Raw genomic sequence first — 19,661 nt, 5'->3', positions numbered from 1 at the left:
ATGCCTTTTTTTGGCAAACCTGTTCATATGACTCACTCGCCGTTCCCACAGCAGGTATTTCATTTTACACTGCAGTTTATTTTATTGTCAGAAGAAACTAAGTAGACTGGAGCAACTTCTCCACCTGGAGTGTTCACAACTAGGTCCCATCCAATGTTTGGGGGTGCAGGGAGAGATGTCCATACCCATTTTGTAACTCTAGAAGTTTCCAAATTTGAGCTCTGCACACGCAAAGCCCAGAAACCACACAGGGATCATTAAGATGTAATCTATAATAAAAGGAGGCATCCATTTGTCCATCAGTTTTTCTGCAACTGAATGACTTATGTGAAAACAAAGCTTAACATCTCAAAAGCCACTTCAGGATGATTGTAGGAGTTACAATGCCAAATGTGAAGGACACTGGAACATCCTGGCTCATATTGATCCAGACATCCCACCCACCATGCTTTCACAACAGAGCCTCACTTTATTTGGTTTTGGCAGATATAATTTAGCAGAAAAAAGAGAAGGTTCTAGGGTTGCCAAGTGGACTTACCCTGCTAGAGGGGGTGGATGGGAGGCAGCTTGCAATGTCGCTGATGGATGATGTCACAGGGACGTTACATAATCACACTGTTAATGTTGTGTGGTGATGCTCTAGCATTTGAGGCAAATGCTAGAGCAGGGGTGGCCAACGGTAGCTCTCCAGATGTTTTGCCTACAACTCCCATCAGCCCCAGCCAACATGGCCAATGGCTGGGGCTGATGGGAGTTGTAGGCAAAAAAACATCTGGAGAGCTACCGTTGGCCACCCCTGTGCTAGAGCATTGCTGCGTGATAGTCCTGGCAAGATGACGTCACTTCCATGAGATGTCATCGCATCAGCAATGTTACTGCATGAGGAGGCTGTTCATGGGTAGGGCTTCCCCCACTGACCAGTGGCAGGCTGAAGCTCCAAAAATCAGGGGATCCCTTGCCTGGACTGTGGGTCTGGCAACCCTAAAAGGTTGTTTGTTTTGGCAGGCATAACTTAATCCAGACAAAATGGAGGTGCTACTGGTCTGACCCCAGGAACTGAAATATGTCCTGTTCTGGATGGAGTTGCGCTCCTCTTAAAAGAGAAGGTTTGTCGCTTGGAGGAGTTGCTGGACAGTGCCTCCAGCTGGATAAATGAATGGCAGCAGTAGCCAGTGATGCCTTTTACAAACCTCATCCATTTCTATAGAGGAAAGATCTTGCCTGTGTGGCGCATGCCCTGGTAACATTTAGATTAATTACTGCTATTAGGAGCCCCATGGCACAGAGTTGTAAGCTGCAGTACTTTAGTCCAAGTTCTGCTCATGACTTGAGTTCAATCCTGGTGAAAACTGGGTTCAGGTAGCTGGCTCAAGGCTGACTCCGCCTTCTATCCTTCCGAGGTCGGTAAAATGAGTACCCAGCTTGCTGGGGGGTAAAGTGGAGATGACTGGGGAAGGCAATGGCAAACCACCCCATAACAAAAAGTCTGCCAAGAAAACGTTGTGATGTGTGACGTCATCCCATGGTGACCTTCAAGTTTTTACTTATTACTATGTGCTCTACATGGGGCTTTCCCTGAAGGCTGTCTGGAAGCTACAGTAGGTAGAAAATGCTGCAGTCAGAACACTAAATGGCATTGCTTGTAGGGATCATATCACTATAGTCTTATTCCAGCTACACTGGCTCCCAGTTGCTTCCAGGCCCAATTGAAGGTTCTCATGTAAACCTTTAAAGCCTTATAGAATACCTGAAGAATCATTCGCTCTTGTATGAACCCAACCAGTGTGGTCATCTTCAGAGGCTCACTTTATATGTCTCCACCATCTGAGGCTAGACAGGGGGCAACCTGAGAAACAGCATTCTTGGTCATGGCATAGAAACTTTTTTTTTCTTTTTGAATGGCAAATCAGCTGTTGCAGACAAAGAATATCAGTCTATCCACCCCACCCTGACCAACAACCACTGCCTAGGGGCCATCTGATTGAGGGGGCACATCCGAAGAGCTCCCACAAGTGACAGCACATAAAGGACGCTTAGCAATTGAAAACAGGGGCCTAGATGCAGTCCGGTGCAAAATGCCAGGCAGGAGTTACTACCCAAAGCTATTCTGAAAGCCTTAAGCAACTAACAAGGATCCGGCAGGGGAAAGAGACCTGCCCTGGATGGCTGGGGGAGGGGTTTCCCTCACAGCTCAGGGAAGAGTCAAGATGTCACTAATTTAGTCATGAAATTCCAGCGGACGCAGAGTCCTTGCGTCTGGCTGCCCAGGCCAGCAGGAAGGTGGAATCCCAGGCCATCCCGCTGAGATTCGGAAAGTCGCCTCATCTGTTTCTCAGGATCCACCGCTGATGGTATGAAAACTTTGCCACTTCTTTTCCATCGAGTTTCATCTGCCTTCCTCTTTGAGTGTTTTTACATTCAGTTTGATCCAGAGTTTTAGAGTCTTCAAACCGCCTGCCACTGTTCCGCTTTAATTATTTTCCTTTTACATTTAAGTGTTTCAATTTGGTGGGGGTGTCTGATCAGAGGGCAGCCGGAATACCAGTGCTTAGTTAAATATATAGGATTGTTTGGAAATGGTGTTAACACTACAAAAACAATACAAATTTAAATTACTAGATGAGGCAAGCAATGATATATAAAAATTTCAAGTGCTGTCAGTTCTCAAGCAAATTACTGCACCTTGTGCTGGCTTTTAGAGGAGTCTTTTAAAATGCATGAAAACTACTACAATACAAGTTTGAAACACCTGTAGAGAAAAGACCAGATCAAAACTAGTGTGGAGAAAAACGTTGCTGCAGCAGCTCAGAAACTCATCTCACTGAAACAAATGTAGATGCTTTGGGCAGCAATGATGCAAAACAATTGTGAGAACGTTAGGTAATGTAAAAGGTGAGTTTCCAATGCGGTGATAGAGAGTCGCAAACTGCCAGTGTAAAAACACTCTTTGTCTCCTATCAGCAGGTAGACCTTTTTGTTTAGTTTGGTGTTCCTTCACTAGCTCTTATTAGCCTTGCTCCCTGTGTGTTTACTTTTTATTTTAAATATTTTATATATTTGTATTTAGATGCTTTTTAATGTTAGTAATGTTTTACTTGGGGACCCTGAGTTTGTGTGGAAAGGTGGCATAGAAATATTTGAAAATTATCTCAAAAATGGCCACCAGCTTCAGAATGATGATGGGAATTGAAACATCCTGCCCCAGATTAGCTCCAGAATATTCCGCAACAATTTGCTATGGAAGCAAATGTTATTGTTATGAAGATAAAATGGAAGACAGGAGAACAATGAGAGACACTCTGGGTCCATGATGGGGAGAAAAGCAGGGTATAACATTTGCTACAAATTTAATTTTGGCTATAGTTTGCAAAAGAAGGCTGTGGGTCCCTTTAAATGAGTTCCCTTCATTTGCTGAGGTGTGCCATTGCAGTGCAACTCAGGGAGGGAAGGTATAGCAGTAATACTGATTATTTCCCAAATCTCAATATCATACCAATATAGGGATTTGGGAATATTGGTATATATCAATATTTTTTGGGTTTTCCATACTGATATTTTTTTGTGCACACCCCTGGTTGTAATTCATTTCTTCAAGCCAGTCTTTGAAAAAGTGAACAGCAAAGCAAAACATTCTAACAATCTTCAAAAGACTATATTTCATCAAACAAACACTGCAAGATCAGCAAAAATCTGGCTAGTGATTGTCCAAGAATAAAATAATATGTATCAAATAACAATGCACAACACTGTGTTAGAAAAGGAAGCCCATACAACTACTTGCCCCATGTTGAAACAAAAGTAGATCAAAGTTGATCTCTCCCCCTCCCCCCCAAAAAAAGATACTTTAGTGAGTGCAAAAAGGATCAAGATGCCCTTATATTCTTGACTGGAATTGAGACCTACTAGTAGGGTAAAGGAGAACTTCCAGGAGCAATATAAGGGGAGTAGAAGGGCTGCTGCTGCAGGGGAGAGAGTAGTTAGCAAAAATTGCCTTCCTCCTCTTCTGGGCAGAGGTTTTCCACAGGTTCCAACTCATTATTTCCCATGAACTCGTGCCCCATAAGAGACCAGAAATTCTATCTTTAGTTAACTGTAACATATATACACAAAGTGCTGTATTTATGGCAAGGGTTTTTATTATTATTATTTTTGCAGAATACTTTTCAAATATAAATGACACAATCATTCAGAACTGTGACAAACAAGAAATGAATACTGTAAAGTACATTATTTTTAACACACTGAAATAGTATTCATTTTGACAGTCAAACTCTTGTCCTCCCTTGATACTGGGGACACTGTCCATTGACCACCACTATAACCCAGTAACACTTTATACCAGGAAGCTCCAAAAGTAGGCAGAGTTCCATGTACACCATTTGACTTAACATACACAAACAAAAGCAGATCACAATTTTTTGCAAGAAATATCAAAATGTTAAACAAAATGCTGCTATTGCACACAAATATAATGATGATGAAAACTGCTCTATATGTGTGCTAATCATATACCTACACATTGAAGAACAAAAGCAGGAAAGCCTTCCATTACTACATTCCCAAAAGAGTATCAGAGTTGCTGAAATTTAACCCCAACAGATCAAGAATTACCCTGTACAAGAATGCAACTCAAGACCATTTCCTGATTATTGTTGGAAAATACTGACATTTAAAATGGCAGCCATTGTAAACAAATGTTTCTATTCCTCCTAACTACTGAATATAACATTATTTTCCTTTAGGCTTCCATCCCAGCTTGAACAGTTTCTTCCTGTTTGTTTTAATATTATGGGACCAGTATGCAAAATTGAACACACCAGAGAGATACTATAGAGCACTGATGATAATACCAAACATTTTTATTTTCAGTTATGATTATGCTGCAAGTTTTTCAATTAGATAAAGACAGATGTGATTTACAAAATCAAATTTCATGTTAATTTAATATATTTAGACATTATCTGAATTATAATTATCTGCAGTATATGTTGCTTAATCACTATTGCAAAATAACAATGGAAGTTTAAGAGTTTGCATAAAGTTAAGTCAATGTTTGTGCACCAAATACTGCAGGGAATATGGATTTGTTTCTGACACAATGATGACTTTTCTTTGGTATCAGGCCTCCTTAAGGCATTCTTAGATTGTATCTAAAACCAAAAGTTCAACTTGATGGTGTCCTATATAAAAATGGTACAGATTTTACAAAGAGATAAGGCTTCCTTTTGTAGGACATAATTCTTTGGAAAACTGAAGCTGAATACAATAGCGTACACTTTCATACACATGCAAGACGCAAAAAGCGGCACTTTTCAGGAATTTAAGGTGACAGATCAATGTTAATAATGTTTAACAGAGAAGTACAAGCAAGGGACCCCCAACTGATCTAAGGTGACATTCAATGACCTTTTTCTTAGTCCATATTGCCATTCTATTAATTTTAAAGGAACTTTAACAGTGCTGTGCCTCCAATTATCTGTGGACCTTCCTGCTTCCTCTTGCAGCTCCCTCCCCACTTTCCCCCACTTTCCCCCAACACCAATATTGTTCTGAAACAAGTGAACCTTCAGGGACAACACAGGGACAAAGTGGGGGTCTACACTGGTTCCAGAACAAGCAAAGACAATTAATCCAGTATTTGTGCTATAAAAATAGCAATGTCTTTAAAATCATGCATGAAATGCAAGGCCAGGAAAGTTAGGACTACAGGTCAGTCCAACAAAAGTTAGGTTTACAGTGTAAAATGATGTGTGACACAAAAGTATTACATAGAACAGAAATAAACAGAAACTGAACAAATGAAGGAATTAGCAACAAGTTTAAAATTAACAAATTCACCCCTAGCATTTTGGTTTATATTTGTAAGATTGTAGGAGAATTCCACATGGTTGAATTTGCATAGCAGCAGATGTGGAACCCTGAAAAGCCCTGGTTTTCATTCCAAGCAAAAACAAAAACCCCAGCAGATTTCTAGTAAAGATAATCAGAAAAACACTGAAAATATACAGATGATTTTCTGCTAAGCTTGAAAAACTGAAAAGGATAGGTAAAAAATCTGGATTATTCTGCAGAGTAGAATCACAGCCAAAAACCACATTAATTTATTGTGCTTCTCCAAACAAGCTGCTGTTGGATCCACACTATATGAAATGGGTCCCACTTCACTGGGGTACTAGGATTAAACATCAGATGCAAAATTGGTTTTTATTTTTTGAATCATACTTTTAAGAAAGCAATATTCTACTGCACAAAATAAAGCTTGGAATGTAAGACCTAGGAGGAACTCTAAGGAAATGAGTAGTTCTGTGATAACTGGGATGATTTCCTGAATCCAGACCTAGATGATTTCTGTAACATATGCATAAAAAACTCTATTAATACTATATTTTCATTAATACAGTAAACTCACAAGCCCCTTTCCTAAAAACAGCTAAATAGAGACCTGTCACCTTGTTCCTTCCCTCGTTAAATGGAAAAAACATGTTAAAGTCATTAAAGACATATTTGACACCACTGAAATTAGAACAATCTACTAACGCAGAATAAGAAAATTTAAGTGCGCCATACAGTGTTTGTGTTTTAACAGATTTTTTTTAAAAAATCCAATACTGCAGGTGATACTTCAATTTCAGACAGTGCCAAAATACATGTTACATTATTAGACAGCAAAGCTGATTAAAAAGTGACAAATTGAGAACATAGTATTTTCATTTCAGCTATCAGAAACAAAACCAGCTCAATGGTTCCATTCTACTGTATGACAAATACTGAGTAACAAAATTTCAGTCTTTAAAACACATCTTAAAGTAGATTTTCCTTCAAGGAAAATGAGTTACTATAAATAAATTACAATACAGTGAATTTGCCTGAACTCACTTTGTTTCTGTCTTCCAGCCTTTTAAGTCAAATAAAATGGCATAAAAACTGTACAAGCTCTAACAGGATAGTTGATTTTTTTCCCCATATAAAATAAGTTGTCATCAGAGATGTCAATTTCACAACAAGGAAAAACCAAGCCTTGCTGCAGTCACTATTATAAAATATATATGTATATATTTATATATATATATATATATATGTTTTTGTTTACTTTTAATTTTTTTACAAAATGTGTATATTAATAGTCTTTGCGCAACAATTTTACAAAATAAACTTAACTAGCCTAGTAACTTCATCTTAAAATAAGAACAAATAGAGAAATACTTCATGTTTACAAAGTAACATGTCATACATCATCGGCTGGCAGAGGAGGTATGTTGATCCTTGGCCTTGTAAAGAATGCCATCTTCTCCCTGTCAATGGGAGTGGGGAAAGAGAGATTATTAGTTAGAAGTGATAACTGACATGAGTAGCAGTTCTCAATCTCAATGTGATAACAAATTCAAATGAATTTACCTAAAAATTTTGCTTACATTCAATCTGTTTAAAGACATTTCCTTAGAGAAATTGCAGAACGATGAATCTTATAGCAGTTTTAAGTTTCATGATGTTAAAAGAGACAACAAAAGTTTTCTACGCTTGTCAAATCATACACAAACCCTCTATAGAAGTGAGGGCATTTTTATTTTTACAGTCTTTATATAAACACTCTAAATTTGCTTAATACATTTCCATTAAACGTAAGCCAATGTGTGCAGACTTGCAAATTAGCTCTAAAATGTGTATATATTTTTGCAAACAGCAAACAACAGAAAACACCAGAAATCTTGAAAACATGACTCCTATATTTTACATCAGCAGCAAAGTAAATAGTTTTGTTCCTATTTTGTTACTAAAAGGCAGGGATTTTTTTTGTAGCAGGAATTCCTTTGCATATTAGGCCACACATCCTATATAGCCAATCCTCCTGGAGCTTACAGTAGGCCCTGCACTAAGAGACCTGTAAGCTCTTGGATGATTGACTACATCAGGGGTGTCTGTGCGACCTAATATGCAAAAGAGTTTCTGCTACAAAAAAAAAGCTCTGCTAAAAGGGTTATAGTTTTAATGTCTCTGAAAATTCTCAAGCATTTCTTTCAATTCCCTTTTACTGAGTGTACAATATTGCTTTTCTTTTGTTGTTCTTTAGTTTTGTAATGCAGTCTTGTTTCATTGTTTACTATATGTCTTATACTAGTTTCTTTTGCACTGTTTTCTAATTCTGGAATTCGCCCTGAGTCTCAATTAAAAAGGCAAACAATAAATGAAGTGAATAAATATTTTTTGAAAAATGTTTTCCCTAGTGCTGGGTCTCTAACTTGGTTTGCAAACTTTAAATTAAGATGGACCAACTAGAAGCATTCTCTCTGATAACTCCATTTCTATCTACAGGGAAATTTTTGCATGGAAGAGCACTTAAGTATATGATCTCAGCAGTAACATGAAGTCGTATCATCTCAGGAAGAACTAGTTCTAGTCTGATGTTCTGAGCCATCTGTTTTTATGTTACACTGTTCATAATTTTTAAAAATTACTATAAATCAAACCCTCCAGATTACCTCACAGACTATAAAAATGCTGGCAAGTCTACAGATAATAAGCATATATAAAAGGTTTTCAAATATCTAAAAATATGCCCATGCACAATTGTCTTCTATATGTAATATATTCAAATGTCGACCAGCTTCTAAGGTCCTCAATTCACCCACCAGATTAGCGGAGATGGGCATTTATCTTTTCAGTAACAGAAGTCTTTTTGTAACAGTAAAGGCACAGAGGGTCAATTTTCACTAATCATCAGCTAGTCTCCAGGAGACAGACAGATAGTTTAAAAGCATGTAAACATCTTTAAATACTAATGAATATTCTAATACAAAATTGATATTCCAAATAACTGGACAGACCCAACTATATATGTTTAAGAGCTACCCCACAGGAACTATAACAGCAGCAATTAGATGCATTACATAGTTCTCTACTAAAAAGGCACTGGGTTGTCCAGTATATTCTAAACATAATTTTTTGCTGAATAAGCCACAGTTTGACATTTAAAAAAACAACAGATACAAAAATCAGAGCCATATCTCATTGCATGGTTTCTAATGCAAGGCTTCCTGGGGACCAACACACAATGTCCCCCATGATTTCAGAATATTTACAAGTAGGGACCCACAAAAAAAACTTGCAGGAAGGATGCATCTCATCCCCCTTCCCATCTTTGCTTCTTTCTCTCTTCCCCCTTCTCAGACCATCTTCCATCTTTCTCACCATCCCCTTCTCTGACAATCTCCTCCTTCTCTTTTCCCCCTTCTCCTTCTCTATCAATTTTTTCCCTTCTATTTCCTGACAATCTCACCTCATCCCCCTTTCTCTCACCCCTTCTCCATCAACCTGCCACCTCTCTTTCTCCACTCTCCCCTTTTCTGACAATATTTCTCCCATATCTCTTCCCTCCACCCCAATACCTCCTTGTCAGCTGCTGCATCAGAGGGGCTGCACCAGCCCAATGCACCAGCGTGGGCCCAATGAACAGATTTAGATATCTGTAGATCTGTCCACACTTGAGATATAGATATATTGATAAGTCACTCATTCATTACAAATATTAGTTTACTATATATCTCCATTTTGAACATTACAATACTTGAATTCTATGACACTCATACAAAGTTTGCCTGAGGTACATGAACTCAAGCCACAGAAATGTGTAGGTATAAACATTACATAGAGAAGAAATAAGGTAATAACAAGGCATAGGATGTTAGCAACATGAACATCAGGGAAGATGATGCTTTGACGTAACAACAGATTAAAATCTATTGAAAGGATAAACTTATTAGGGATATTTGACTCCTTACCGGAAGGTCTGCACCTGAATAGGCTCCTTCTGGTTTTGACCTCGTAGCTGGTACACTTCTTTGGATACTTTCTTGAGCAATTTTTCAGCTGCTTGTTGTTGACGATGTTCAAATTTGGTCTGTCTTGTCTAAAGAGAAAACAGAAGAACATACACATTATGAATAAAAGCATTAAATGTAATATGAAAGCTTATTCTCTTCATTGGAAAGCATCCTGGAGTCAATTACTTTTCACACTCATACCTAAGGCAGGGCAAAATAAAGTTCATCTGAGCTTACTGGATTCCCCCAATTTCCTAACAATGTCACTATCCAGATGCATCGCACATTTGTTTGAAGAGCTTGGCAATCAACATTTGCAGGACAGAGAGAAAAAAACAGCTGCACAAAGAATGATATCTCACTCTCTATGACACTGAAATTAAACAGTACTTCTGTAACATTTACTAATATCACTGTTTTAAAACTCTTATAAAGCCCTGTTCCTTATCTCAGTTATTTTACACATGATCATCTAAACCTAAACAGTGTCATACCTGTCTCTCTGCCTCCTTAAGCAAATTTCGGAATCGTTCATCCCGAAGCACCCAGTGAGGCAGATCAGTTTGCCCTCTACGCTGAGCATCCTCCAGGCGCTGCTGCAGCTCTCTCAGAGTGCATATGTCCTCATTCAGCTGTCTCTGCTTTGTTCTGATGGCCTGGAGATCCAGCTCCAGGTCTAGTGATGTCCGTTCCATAAGGTCAGCCAAAGACGACCTACAGGACTGCTGAAAAATTAATACAAAAGTGTGGCAGTAAGACCCAAATTCACTAACAGAAGAACAAACAGAATCAGTGCCAGACAGCTGAATACAAGCTGTGTTTCTTTTAGATTGTCTTCTCTTACAAGGCATCATGTAGCCCTCCAAACAAGCTAAATCCATTCAACAGAAATCTAAAAATTAGTTCACTACTGTGACCATTTCTTTCATGACTATAAGTCACATTTACTATATCGTAATATCAAAACATTATTAAGAATATTTTAAATGAAGTCAAAATTTATTTTATTTTAGTAAATTTATATCCCACCCTACCCCACAAACAGGGTATCCCACTTCATTCCACCAAAATGTCTCAACAGTGTAAAACCTCTGCACTGTTCACTTTTATATGCTATACCTGCTTATAACGCAACGTTCGCCTTTCCAAAGTATTTCTGATGAAGGGTGACTTTCGTGGCAGGGTTGAACTGTCGCTGTCACTACGGTATAGCTGACAGAAAATTATAAGACACATCAAGTTATCAGTAATAGGCAATAGCAAGAGGTAATAACAAATAGCCCTGCTAGAAGTGGCATACATCATAGGAACCCCAAAATTCCTTCCCACAGAAAACTGCCTCTGCTGTTCTTCTCCTGAGGAAAGTGAAAGCTTAAATTCTGCCAGGTAAAGGGACCTGAGAGGATTTTCAGCAAACAGAAGAGTCTGAGGCTATCAGAGTCACTTGAAGACATAAAAAATTTCTGGGTATCCAAGCTACAGGAGGAATTTTCAGACAATGGTCTATGATTCTTCAGATACCAACTGCAGTCCCAGGAGTGTCTCTTGCATAGTCTTTTCCTTGGAGTCCTGGAGTGAAACCAACAGGATTCACAGGTTTTAGTGTAGTACAAGAGGCACTTTGCTTAAATAACACTGCCTCTTGAACTACACTAAAAACCAAAGCCTTAATCTGTGAGAGAAACTGAGGTGTAAATTATCTGATCCAGCCTGAGAGGAAAGGACTGGCCAGTAAGACAAAGGCTCCAATCAGTGGAGATGATGATGGACTCATCAGATGCAGGCCCACAGCTGTGGTTTATCTTTGCTTTCCCAGGTTTGGTGTGTCCAAGAATGAGAAAGGAAAAAATGTACAGAGACATGCACACACACACACACAAAATAAATCAAAAGACTGAATCCCTAGAAGTATAGCATGAAACCTGCTTCCAAAGCAAGCAGAAACCAATAAAAAGCTGGCTCTGCCTACTAAGCAAGAAAACAGGACAGTCAAAGGCCTCTCCACCTACTAGGGAGAATAGTAGTTTTATACTAAGTGCAGGACAAAATTATGTACTAAACATCATTAGGGTTTGTAGAATCTTTCGGGATCAAGTGCCGTGTTCTACTGGAGAAAGTTTTCCTTCGTTTCGTTCTCAGCTGCGGAGAACATCCTCAGTGGCGTTGCAGCCGGAGCAGGCGATCAGACCTTCTTGGCTGCTGTGCATTGAGTGGGGCCCCACTCAATGCACAGCAGCCAAGAAGGTCTGAACGCCTGCTCCGGCTGCAACGCCACTGAGGATGTTCTCCGCAGCTGGAAGGAAAACACGGCACTTGATCCCGAAAGATTCTACAAACCCTAATGATGTTACCAGCCATGAAAACCTGAAATCTTTGATATGTACTAAACAGCTTTCTGCTTAAAATATTTTTTTCCCAGTAACACAGAAACACATACCCAGAACGTTCATATGTCCTGATAACAGTTTTCTAAGGTTTCAGGCAGAAGATTTTCCTGTGAGATCTAACCTTGTGTCCTCATTCAGGAAACGCAGTTGTTCTTAGGTGATATTACAGCAATGATACAGTATTTTAAATATAATTCAGTTTTAAATCATAGTTCAAATCTGCTCATTTGAGGTGAATGTGATTAAGTGATTTCTACTCACACGACAAACATACTGACTTCGTGCACCAGGAGAGAATGTCTGTGAGCGAACAATAGTACTACTGCGAACAAATGCAGACCCTCGGGATCGACGGCCAGTTCTGCTTTTGTGAAGCAAACCCATTTCTTCTGGGAAGAGATCTTCCGTGTTGGTCTCCTTATCCACCTACATCAGATTCAGAACCAAAATGTTCTATTACAATTCTTCCAAAAGAAAAGCACAACCTCATTTCATATTGCTTATAAGATTCTTTAATAGTAAACTGCCCCACCCCACTGTCAATTACTGAGGCACCAACAAAAAAAGTATCACTAGAATATCAATAACAGTGATGTGAATGAGAGAACTCCAACCCACCCTAATATGAAGAAACTGGAATCTATGCCACATATTAGAACTGCATCCCACCTGAACCCAACGTACTGGAGTCAGGATTCTAGAGAGATGAAAAAGAGGCTACATTGGCTTGGAAAACTATACTAAACCACCCCAAGATGCAGATTGGAAAGACCAAGGAGGTAAAAGCTGGAACATGAGAGTCACGGTGGCATAATGGGTACAATGAATGATTAGGAGACAAAGACCAGGTTTCAAATCTCCACAAGAAGCTTTTTAGGGTTATGTTAGACCAATCACTCTCTTCAACTTAGCCTACTTTAAAGAATAAAAAAAATAAAGGAGGGCACAGTCAAAATGAGGTCCTTGCAGAAAAGGTGGGCAAACAAAAGGATCAAATGTGGTGTAAGAAGCACAATGAACAAGAGAACACCATGGCCAGAAGAAACAATTGAACCAATGCTGTTATAATAAAATGCAATTTATTCAAAATTAATATGTGTGAATGTGCTAAGTATCCCAAGGCATACACAATTTGAATATCACAATATCAACAGCCCAAAAGAGGCTACACAGTTCAACAGAGCTTACAAAGTCAAAAATACTAAGCAGCCCAGTAACACAAGTTGTATAAAGACCAAAGGCACTGCTTTGATCATGTGAAAACAGGAGCACATTGTCCTTCTTCCTGTTTCAATATAATCTTTTTCAGATTTTTATGACAAGTCAATGTATTGTCAGTGCCTGTGTCATCAAAGACTATAGGGCACGTCAAAGCAATATAAAGGATACAAACAAGGTTTTTCAAAGAACCAAATCTAAGACAAGAGAATCACCAATCTAACATGCAACAGAGGAACAAAGCCTTCATGTTCTTGAAATTGTTGGTAAAGATTCAATATTAAATTCTATTCCATAAAAACAGCCAGAAGGTGGTATTATATGCCATCACAGCTCTACAAAATGAAATGGTCCCAATCCCCTAACTGCTAGAAAGAGCATGGATAGATAGGCGATTTTAAACATTCATGGTGGTCTTGCCCCACAGTTAAAACATTCTGGGAAAACACTGTAAAGGAGATCAACACAATCACAGGAACACCATTCCTGCTGCTGCCTGAAGCTGCACTCTTAGATTAGCGGTCAGGAATGCCACCAAATAAAATCTCAATGGAAAGACTTAACACGGCTATCAACAGTGGCAGGATTGGCCCTTGCGGCACATTGGAAGAACTGCACTATGCCCTTAGTCAATGACTGGAGAACTTGGTTCTGGGACTACTTCATATTTGGGTAAATTTTCTCTAATAGTTCTCAGGCATTCTAACCTAAGTCTCAGAAAACCTTCATAGAGCCTATTGTTGCACATCTCTCTGACCTCAACATTCTGCCAAAAAACAATTCTTACCATAGTCTGATATTTTTCTTAAAGCAGAGATGGTCCTTCATTTCTGTGATATGGCCGTGGTGCTGTCTTGTTCATTGTGCAGAAAAGGAAGGATCAAAATGCAAAGGACTACAATCCAGGTATTATTTACACTTACCTTTAGAGGAGGAGGCTGGACTTTTCCAGAAGTATATTCATCTGTCTGACCCACAAACATATGTAATGTTTCACCACAATAAGCCTCTGGGTAGTGAGGACTGCTCTGTGTGCAATTACTACATCCACTGTCAACTGATTCTGCTTGCCAACTTCTGCAGGCAAAAGATACACAGCACAGCTGAAATTTGTCAGATTTGTACCATGAAAGATATGACACCCTCTTTATCTCCTTGTAATCTCAAACTTCATCTTCTCTATCAACTCTATTTTTAAAAGTTACCTCTCCGACACAGCTTCCACCTGATCTTCCTTTTGTTCCATCTCAAGTAATTCCTCTTCTGTGTATTCCAGTTTCACGTTCTCCTTCGCTAGTTCTCTCTCTACAGCTTTCAGTTGAGCTTTGGTCTTAGCTAATAGGGCAGTCACAGCATCCTGGAATGGAAAGTGAGATTCAAAACATATATTACTCTCTTTCAGAGACTGAATCATAACTAACTTTTCATTGGGAGTATAGGGATGATGGGGGAGGGAAAATGGCATGTTACAGATCCTGGAAGATGGCAGTCAGATCTTGGGAGCTAAGCAGGGCCAGTACTTGGAACAGGAAGGATTCTGCAAAGGAAGCCAATAGCAAACACCTCTGCATCTCATTTGGCTGGAAAGCCCTTTGCTGCAACTTGATGGCACTTTATGGCTCACAGGGATGACAGTGTGTGATCTGCACCAGACCAGTTATACAAAGCAGGATATGTTACTTCAGAGTTTCAAAGTATGTAACTTTAGTGTTTAAATATGGCAATGTGGAATGGCTCAGATTTTTCAATAAGCCGCTTAGTTTAACACCTTACCATTTTCACTGTGGTTTTGTTTTCAGAACACTGAGCAGTGCTTTCTTCACACTTGGGATTATCCTTAGTCAGCTGACAATCTGAGCCATTGAAGATCTGGATAGGATACCAGTTAAGCTGCATTTCACTTGAACTCTCATAGCCAGCAAGGCTAATCTGAGCAATGCCCTGTGAAGGTGATAAAGCAAGATCAGTCCATCTGCTATAATTAGTGACAATATTTCCTATGTACAAGACTTTTACTTAACATAGGAAATGTTCACTGGAATGCTCAAAACAGGTTTGCATGCTTTATTTTACAATCGGTACCTATATCCTATTTAACAAAGTAGGACTCCAGTAGCACCTTTAAGACTGATGTAGTTTTATTCAAAATGTAAGCTTTCATGTGTATGCACACTTCTTCAGACGAGGAATGAGGTACAGTGAGCAGAGCTACAAATAGCTGGGAGGCAGTGGTTTAAGATGCAAAATGGTACAAAGTTAAAATCCAGTGGCAGAATAGCAAAATTAACAAATTGAGCAAACCTTTGATCTGGGTAGCATTAGCGTGGGAAACCAATAAAACAGAAACATGTCAGAATGTGAGAATGTCTGATAATTATTATATTGCTTGTAAGCCTGGGCCAAAATGAGGGCATTTCTTTCTCATAAGGTTTTCCTATTCTGCCACTGGATTTTAACTTTGTACAATTTTGCACCCTAAACTACCACCTACCAGCTATATGAAGCTCAGCTCACTGTACCTCATTCCTCATATAAAGAATTGTGCATGCACACAAAAGCTTACATTCTGAATAAAACTTTGTTGGTCTTAAAGGTGCTACTGGACTCCTACTTTGTTCTATTGCTTCAGACCAACGCAGCTGCCCACCTGGATATATATCCTATTTACTAAGAGCAAATGCAATTTATCTTCACATCAGCCCTGTGAATAATGAAGACTGAGCTAGTGTCTTGCTTTAGATACAATACAAAACCATGGTTTATTTTAACTATAGTTAGCTTGGGAATCCAGGATTCATCTCATAGGTCACTCAGTCCTGACTTGCCTGTACAAATTTTGGTTTAATCAACTGTGCTCTTCCCCCCCACCTCTCATACAAACCCATCACTCAAAGCACAGAGCACTCAGGCTCTTACTTATGGCAAACAGTTTGCTAATCTCACAACTGTGCTGGAATCTCACACCTCAGAAGACAGAAGTGTAGAGAGCTAAATGGCTGACATAGGAAGATAGAACAACCCAGGACAGCAGAAGACACAGGGGGAAAGCTCTTCATCTTGGATGGGTACAAGACATGAAGGACTCAGGCTTTACCTAAGACTCTACCGTGTCCATATGGACAATGGAGGGAAGTCCCAATTCTGAGAACTAAGGTAATGATAGAAGCTTATCTACTGCAAATGCAAGAAATGCTATCCTAATCAAACACCATTTAAGATAAATGCCAAGTATAGGGTGAGAAGATTGCATTTTTCCAACCTTTTCTTTTATATCCTTGTGCAACCCAATGTTTGAACAAACCATATAGTCTTATTTTTGTTTAAATTTTCTGATATTTTGAATGGTTACAACCTGATTTCTATAATTTTATTATTATTTATTTATTATTTTACATTTCTATCCCGTCCTTCCCAAAAATGGGCTCAGGGCAGATACAAACCACCTATGACTATTCAATCTTGATATCTAAAGTGCAGTAATGGGTACAGCTAATGTGCAGGCTTACCATCTCTAGCGCACAATACCTCAAAAATGCACATTATCAATAGCACAACATCAGAATTGTGACACTGCAATAGATTGTCCTGGTGCTAGCTTGTGGGAGCAAAGTGAGAGGTGCAGCAGCTAGGCAGAGCCTTAAATGACAACATAGATTCAGGGTACTAGATGTTCAAGTCTGTCTAGCAAGCTATACTCTCAGAGTTTCTGCTGGCAGCAGTCATAACTGTTTGTTTTTGGAAACCTGCAAGAGTAAGGGAAACAGTAGCACCACCAAGCAGAAACGTCACACTGTGTTTTACATGATGTCTAAAATCAAGTCCAAGATGTTTTAATGCTTTTTATTATACTACAATACCTCTTAGAGAATGAGTGGGGAGAAAATGCTTGAAAAGTAAATTAAGAGGAAAGAAAAATAACTGATGTACTGTAAAGAAGTACACTCAATGTTTGACAGAGCCTTCTACATCAAGAGAATGGAAGTCCTGAATAGAGCATGCATTTATTCTACCATAATTTCTAAGAGATATTATGAATTAGATCCACTCTGGCTCATACAAGGGGCTTTTCTGTTCTCAGACTAGGCTTCTTGAGTAACGTGGAAGGCTGTAGAAGATGGGGGAGATGGGAAAGTTCTGATCCATAAGTGAAGCTCTGCTTATAGTTCTTTGGATTCAATTTCTATGTGCAAACAAATGTATTTTAAAATTCTAAAAAATATTATTAGTATTATTTATGTTTACATTTACCTCTAGTTTTTGAGCTTCCTAACAACATACCAGTAGGGGGCTCTTTTGTTTAAAAAGCATGGGTATAAATATTTTTTTTAAAGTCTGAATGGTATGCAACAATTCAGCAGCTGTACAAAGCCATTCAGAAATACTGACTTTATTTCTGCACTCACACAGAAAATGTTAGAAAATATGTTAAATATTTGTTTTATTGCATTCATGGAAGAATGCTCCCTGGAGCTGTATTTAAACAGGTGGATCAAGCATAACAGAGAAGTGCTTAAAATAAATATAGAAAACTGCTAAATTATAGCAAATTATTCAAAGAATTCAGTGACAAATGCACGTTTATAATATGCTCTGTATTTAAAAAGAATTTCTCAGGCCAATATATATATATATATATATATATATATATATATATATATATATATATATATATCTTTTGTCATCTTCCATAAATATTGACATCATTCAGGCAGAGAAGGATTATTTTAGTGTTGTAAGGATTATTTTAGCATTTTAAGCAGACACACACATTTAGCTTAAATAACAGAAAAGTAAATCAGTGTATCATAACCACACTTTGGTAGATAAAATACTACTACTAATAATAATGTTACTTCGTTTTCTTTTGAAAAAACTAAATAATTTTAGCTGCTATTACTAAAGCAATGAATTGGCTATCTTTTCTTCATTAGATTGGCTGCATTATCTGCAAATTAGCAAATTCAGAAAAAAATAGTACAAAATAAATTATTTTTGAGAGACAAAAATCAGTTTGTTTCACAAGATCCAAAGCTTGTTCCAAATACCCTGAACAAAGATAGACATTTTCACAGGAGATGCAACATTTCTTCCATTTAGATACTCCCCCCCCTCCCCCAATATTTATGTATTTATTTATTTAATTCAAATTTTGGCCACCCTTCCATGGTAAAAATTGCATTCAAGTTTGCAAGTCCCTGCAGGTGGAGGTGTGGAGAGTATGAGAGTGCCAGACTGCATACTGTACCATCTCTGTCCTCAACCAAATGCCTGGAGAAACATCTCGTATTCCCTGTGCAAAGAGCAGAGCCTGCAGGGCATGGATGTTCTCCAGCAGAGAGTTCCACCAGGTAGGGGCCAGAGCTGAAAAAGCCCTGGCTCTGGTTCAGGACAGTTGGATCTCGCTTGGGCGGGAGACCACCAGGAGGTTCTTGCTTCCCCAAGAGTAAAGCTCTCCTGGGGGCATACTGAGAGACAAAATCCTGAAGGTATTTGATATCTTATATCAGTCTCTGAAGAATGTTATCAGGTTGTCTTTCTCTGGAAAGAAGATGGGGCTGTATCTCTCCCAGGCACTTAATAATGTATCCCAGGAGCAGTATTTTCTAGGGGGAAATCCACATGGGGGGAGGGGTCTACCTCCAACATCCATTATACCATCTTGGGCACAACATCCATTATACCATCTTGGACACACACGCCCATAATAAAATGGGTGGATTTTTCCATTACTGTTTTATGACAAAGTGCTTTTTTGTTTGCAGAAGAAACTGCAAGGAGCAAGTGGCTGTGCTTTGTTTACTGCTGTACAGATGACAGTCCTAAAAGGAAAAATTTCATAAAGCCATTATTCTATGTATTTTGTAAAAAAAAAAAGGACATTTCCCCCAATAAAATTAGTAAAGGAATTATTAATCCCTTTGAAACACAGCCACACCACAAAGAGCACAAAATAGAATTATACATTGACAATTTAGGCTAGCACAATCTTGTCAGCTAAACAGGGTCGGTCCTGGTCAGTATTTGGTTGGGAATCTGTACACAGATGCAGGCCATGGCAAACCATATTTGAATATCTCCTATGAAACAGGAGATATGTATTTATTTGTATTCCCCCTTTTTTTTCTTTCTTAGAATATTATAGTATACCATTTAGATTACATTATATGCTGCTCTGAGCTACAGGAAAGACAAGTTACATATTTTAAAAAATAAACCTTGAAATTCCATTTGAAATTAT

General features: G+C 38.6%; 1 protein-coding gene across 5 annotated transcripts in view; it reads right to left on the bottom strand.

Moving 5' to 3' along the window:
- Nucleotides 1-4,118: 4,118 nt before the first annotated feature.
- WWC3 (WWC family member 3) overlaps nt 4,119-19,661 on the bottom strand; it is an 89,531-nt gene continuing 73,988 nt past the window's right edge. For 3 of the 5 annotated variants that reach the window (XM_060233951.1, XM_060233947.1, XM_060233952.1), the window contains 8 exons: nt 15,197-15,364; nt 14,629-14,780; nt 14,347-14,500; nt 12,467-12,631; nt 10,938-11,030; nt 10,313-10,543; nt 9,777-9,904; nt 4,119-7,292 (listed from right to left, as the gene is read on the bottom strand). In XM_060233951.1, coding sequence (XP_060089934.1) covers nt 7,226-7,292; nt 9,777-9,904; nt 10,313-10,543; nt 10,938-11,030; nt 12,467-12,631; nt 14,347-14,500; nt 14,629-14,780; nt 15,197-15,364 — 1,158 coding nt within the window. In that variant the 3' untranslated portion in view covers nt 4,119-7,225. Of the gene's footprint in view, nt 7,293-9,772; nt 9,905-10,312; nt 10,544-10,937; nt 11,031-12,466; nt 12,632-14,346; nt 14,501-14,628; nt 14,781-15,196; nt 15,365-19,661 lie in introns of those variants that run through there. The other 2 variants (XM_060233949.1, XM_060233950.1) reach the window with 2 other exon arrangements.

This window comes from Heteronotia binoei, chromosome 3 (assembly GCF_032191835.1).
Source record: "Heteronotia binoei isolate CCM8104 ecotype False Entrance Well chromosome 3, APGP_CSIRO_Hbin_v1, whole genome shotgun sequence".
Lineage (NCBI taxonomy): Eukaryota > Metazoa > Chordata > Lepidosauria > Squamata > Gekkonidae > Heteronotia > Heteronotia binoei.
The sequence above is the reverse complement of the archived record's forward strand: the minus strand, read 5'-3'. Positions and strand labels throughout refer to the sequence as shown.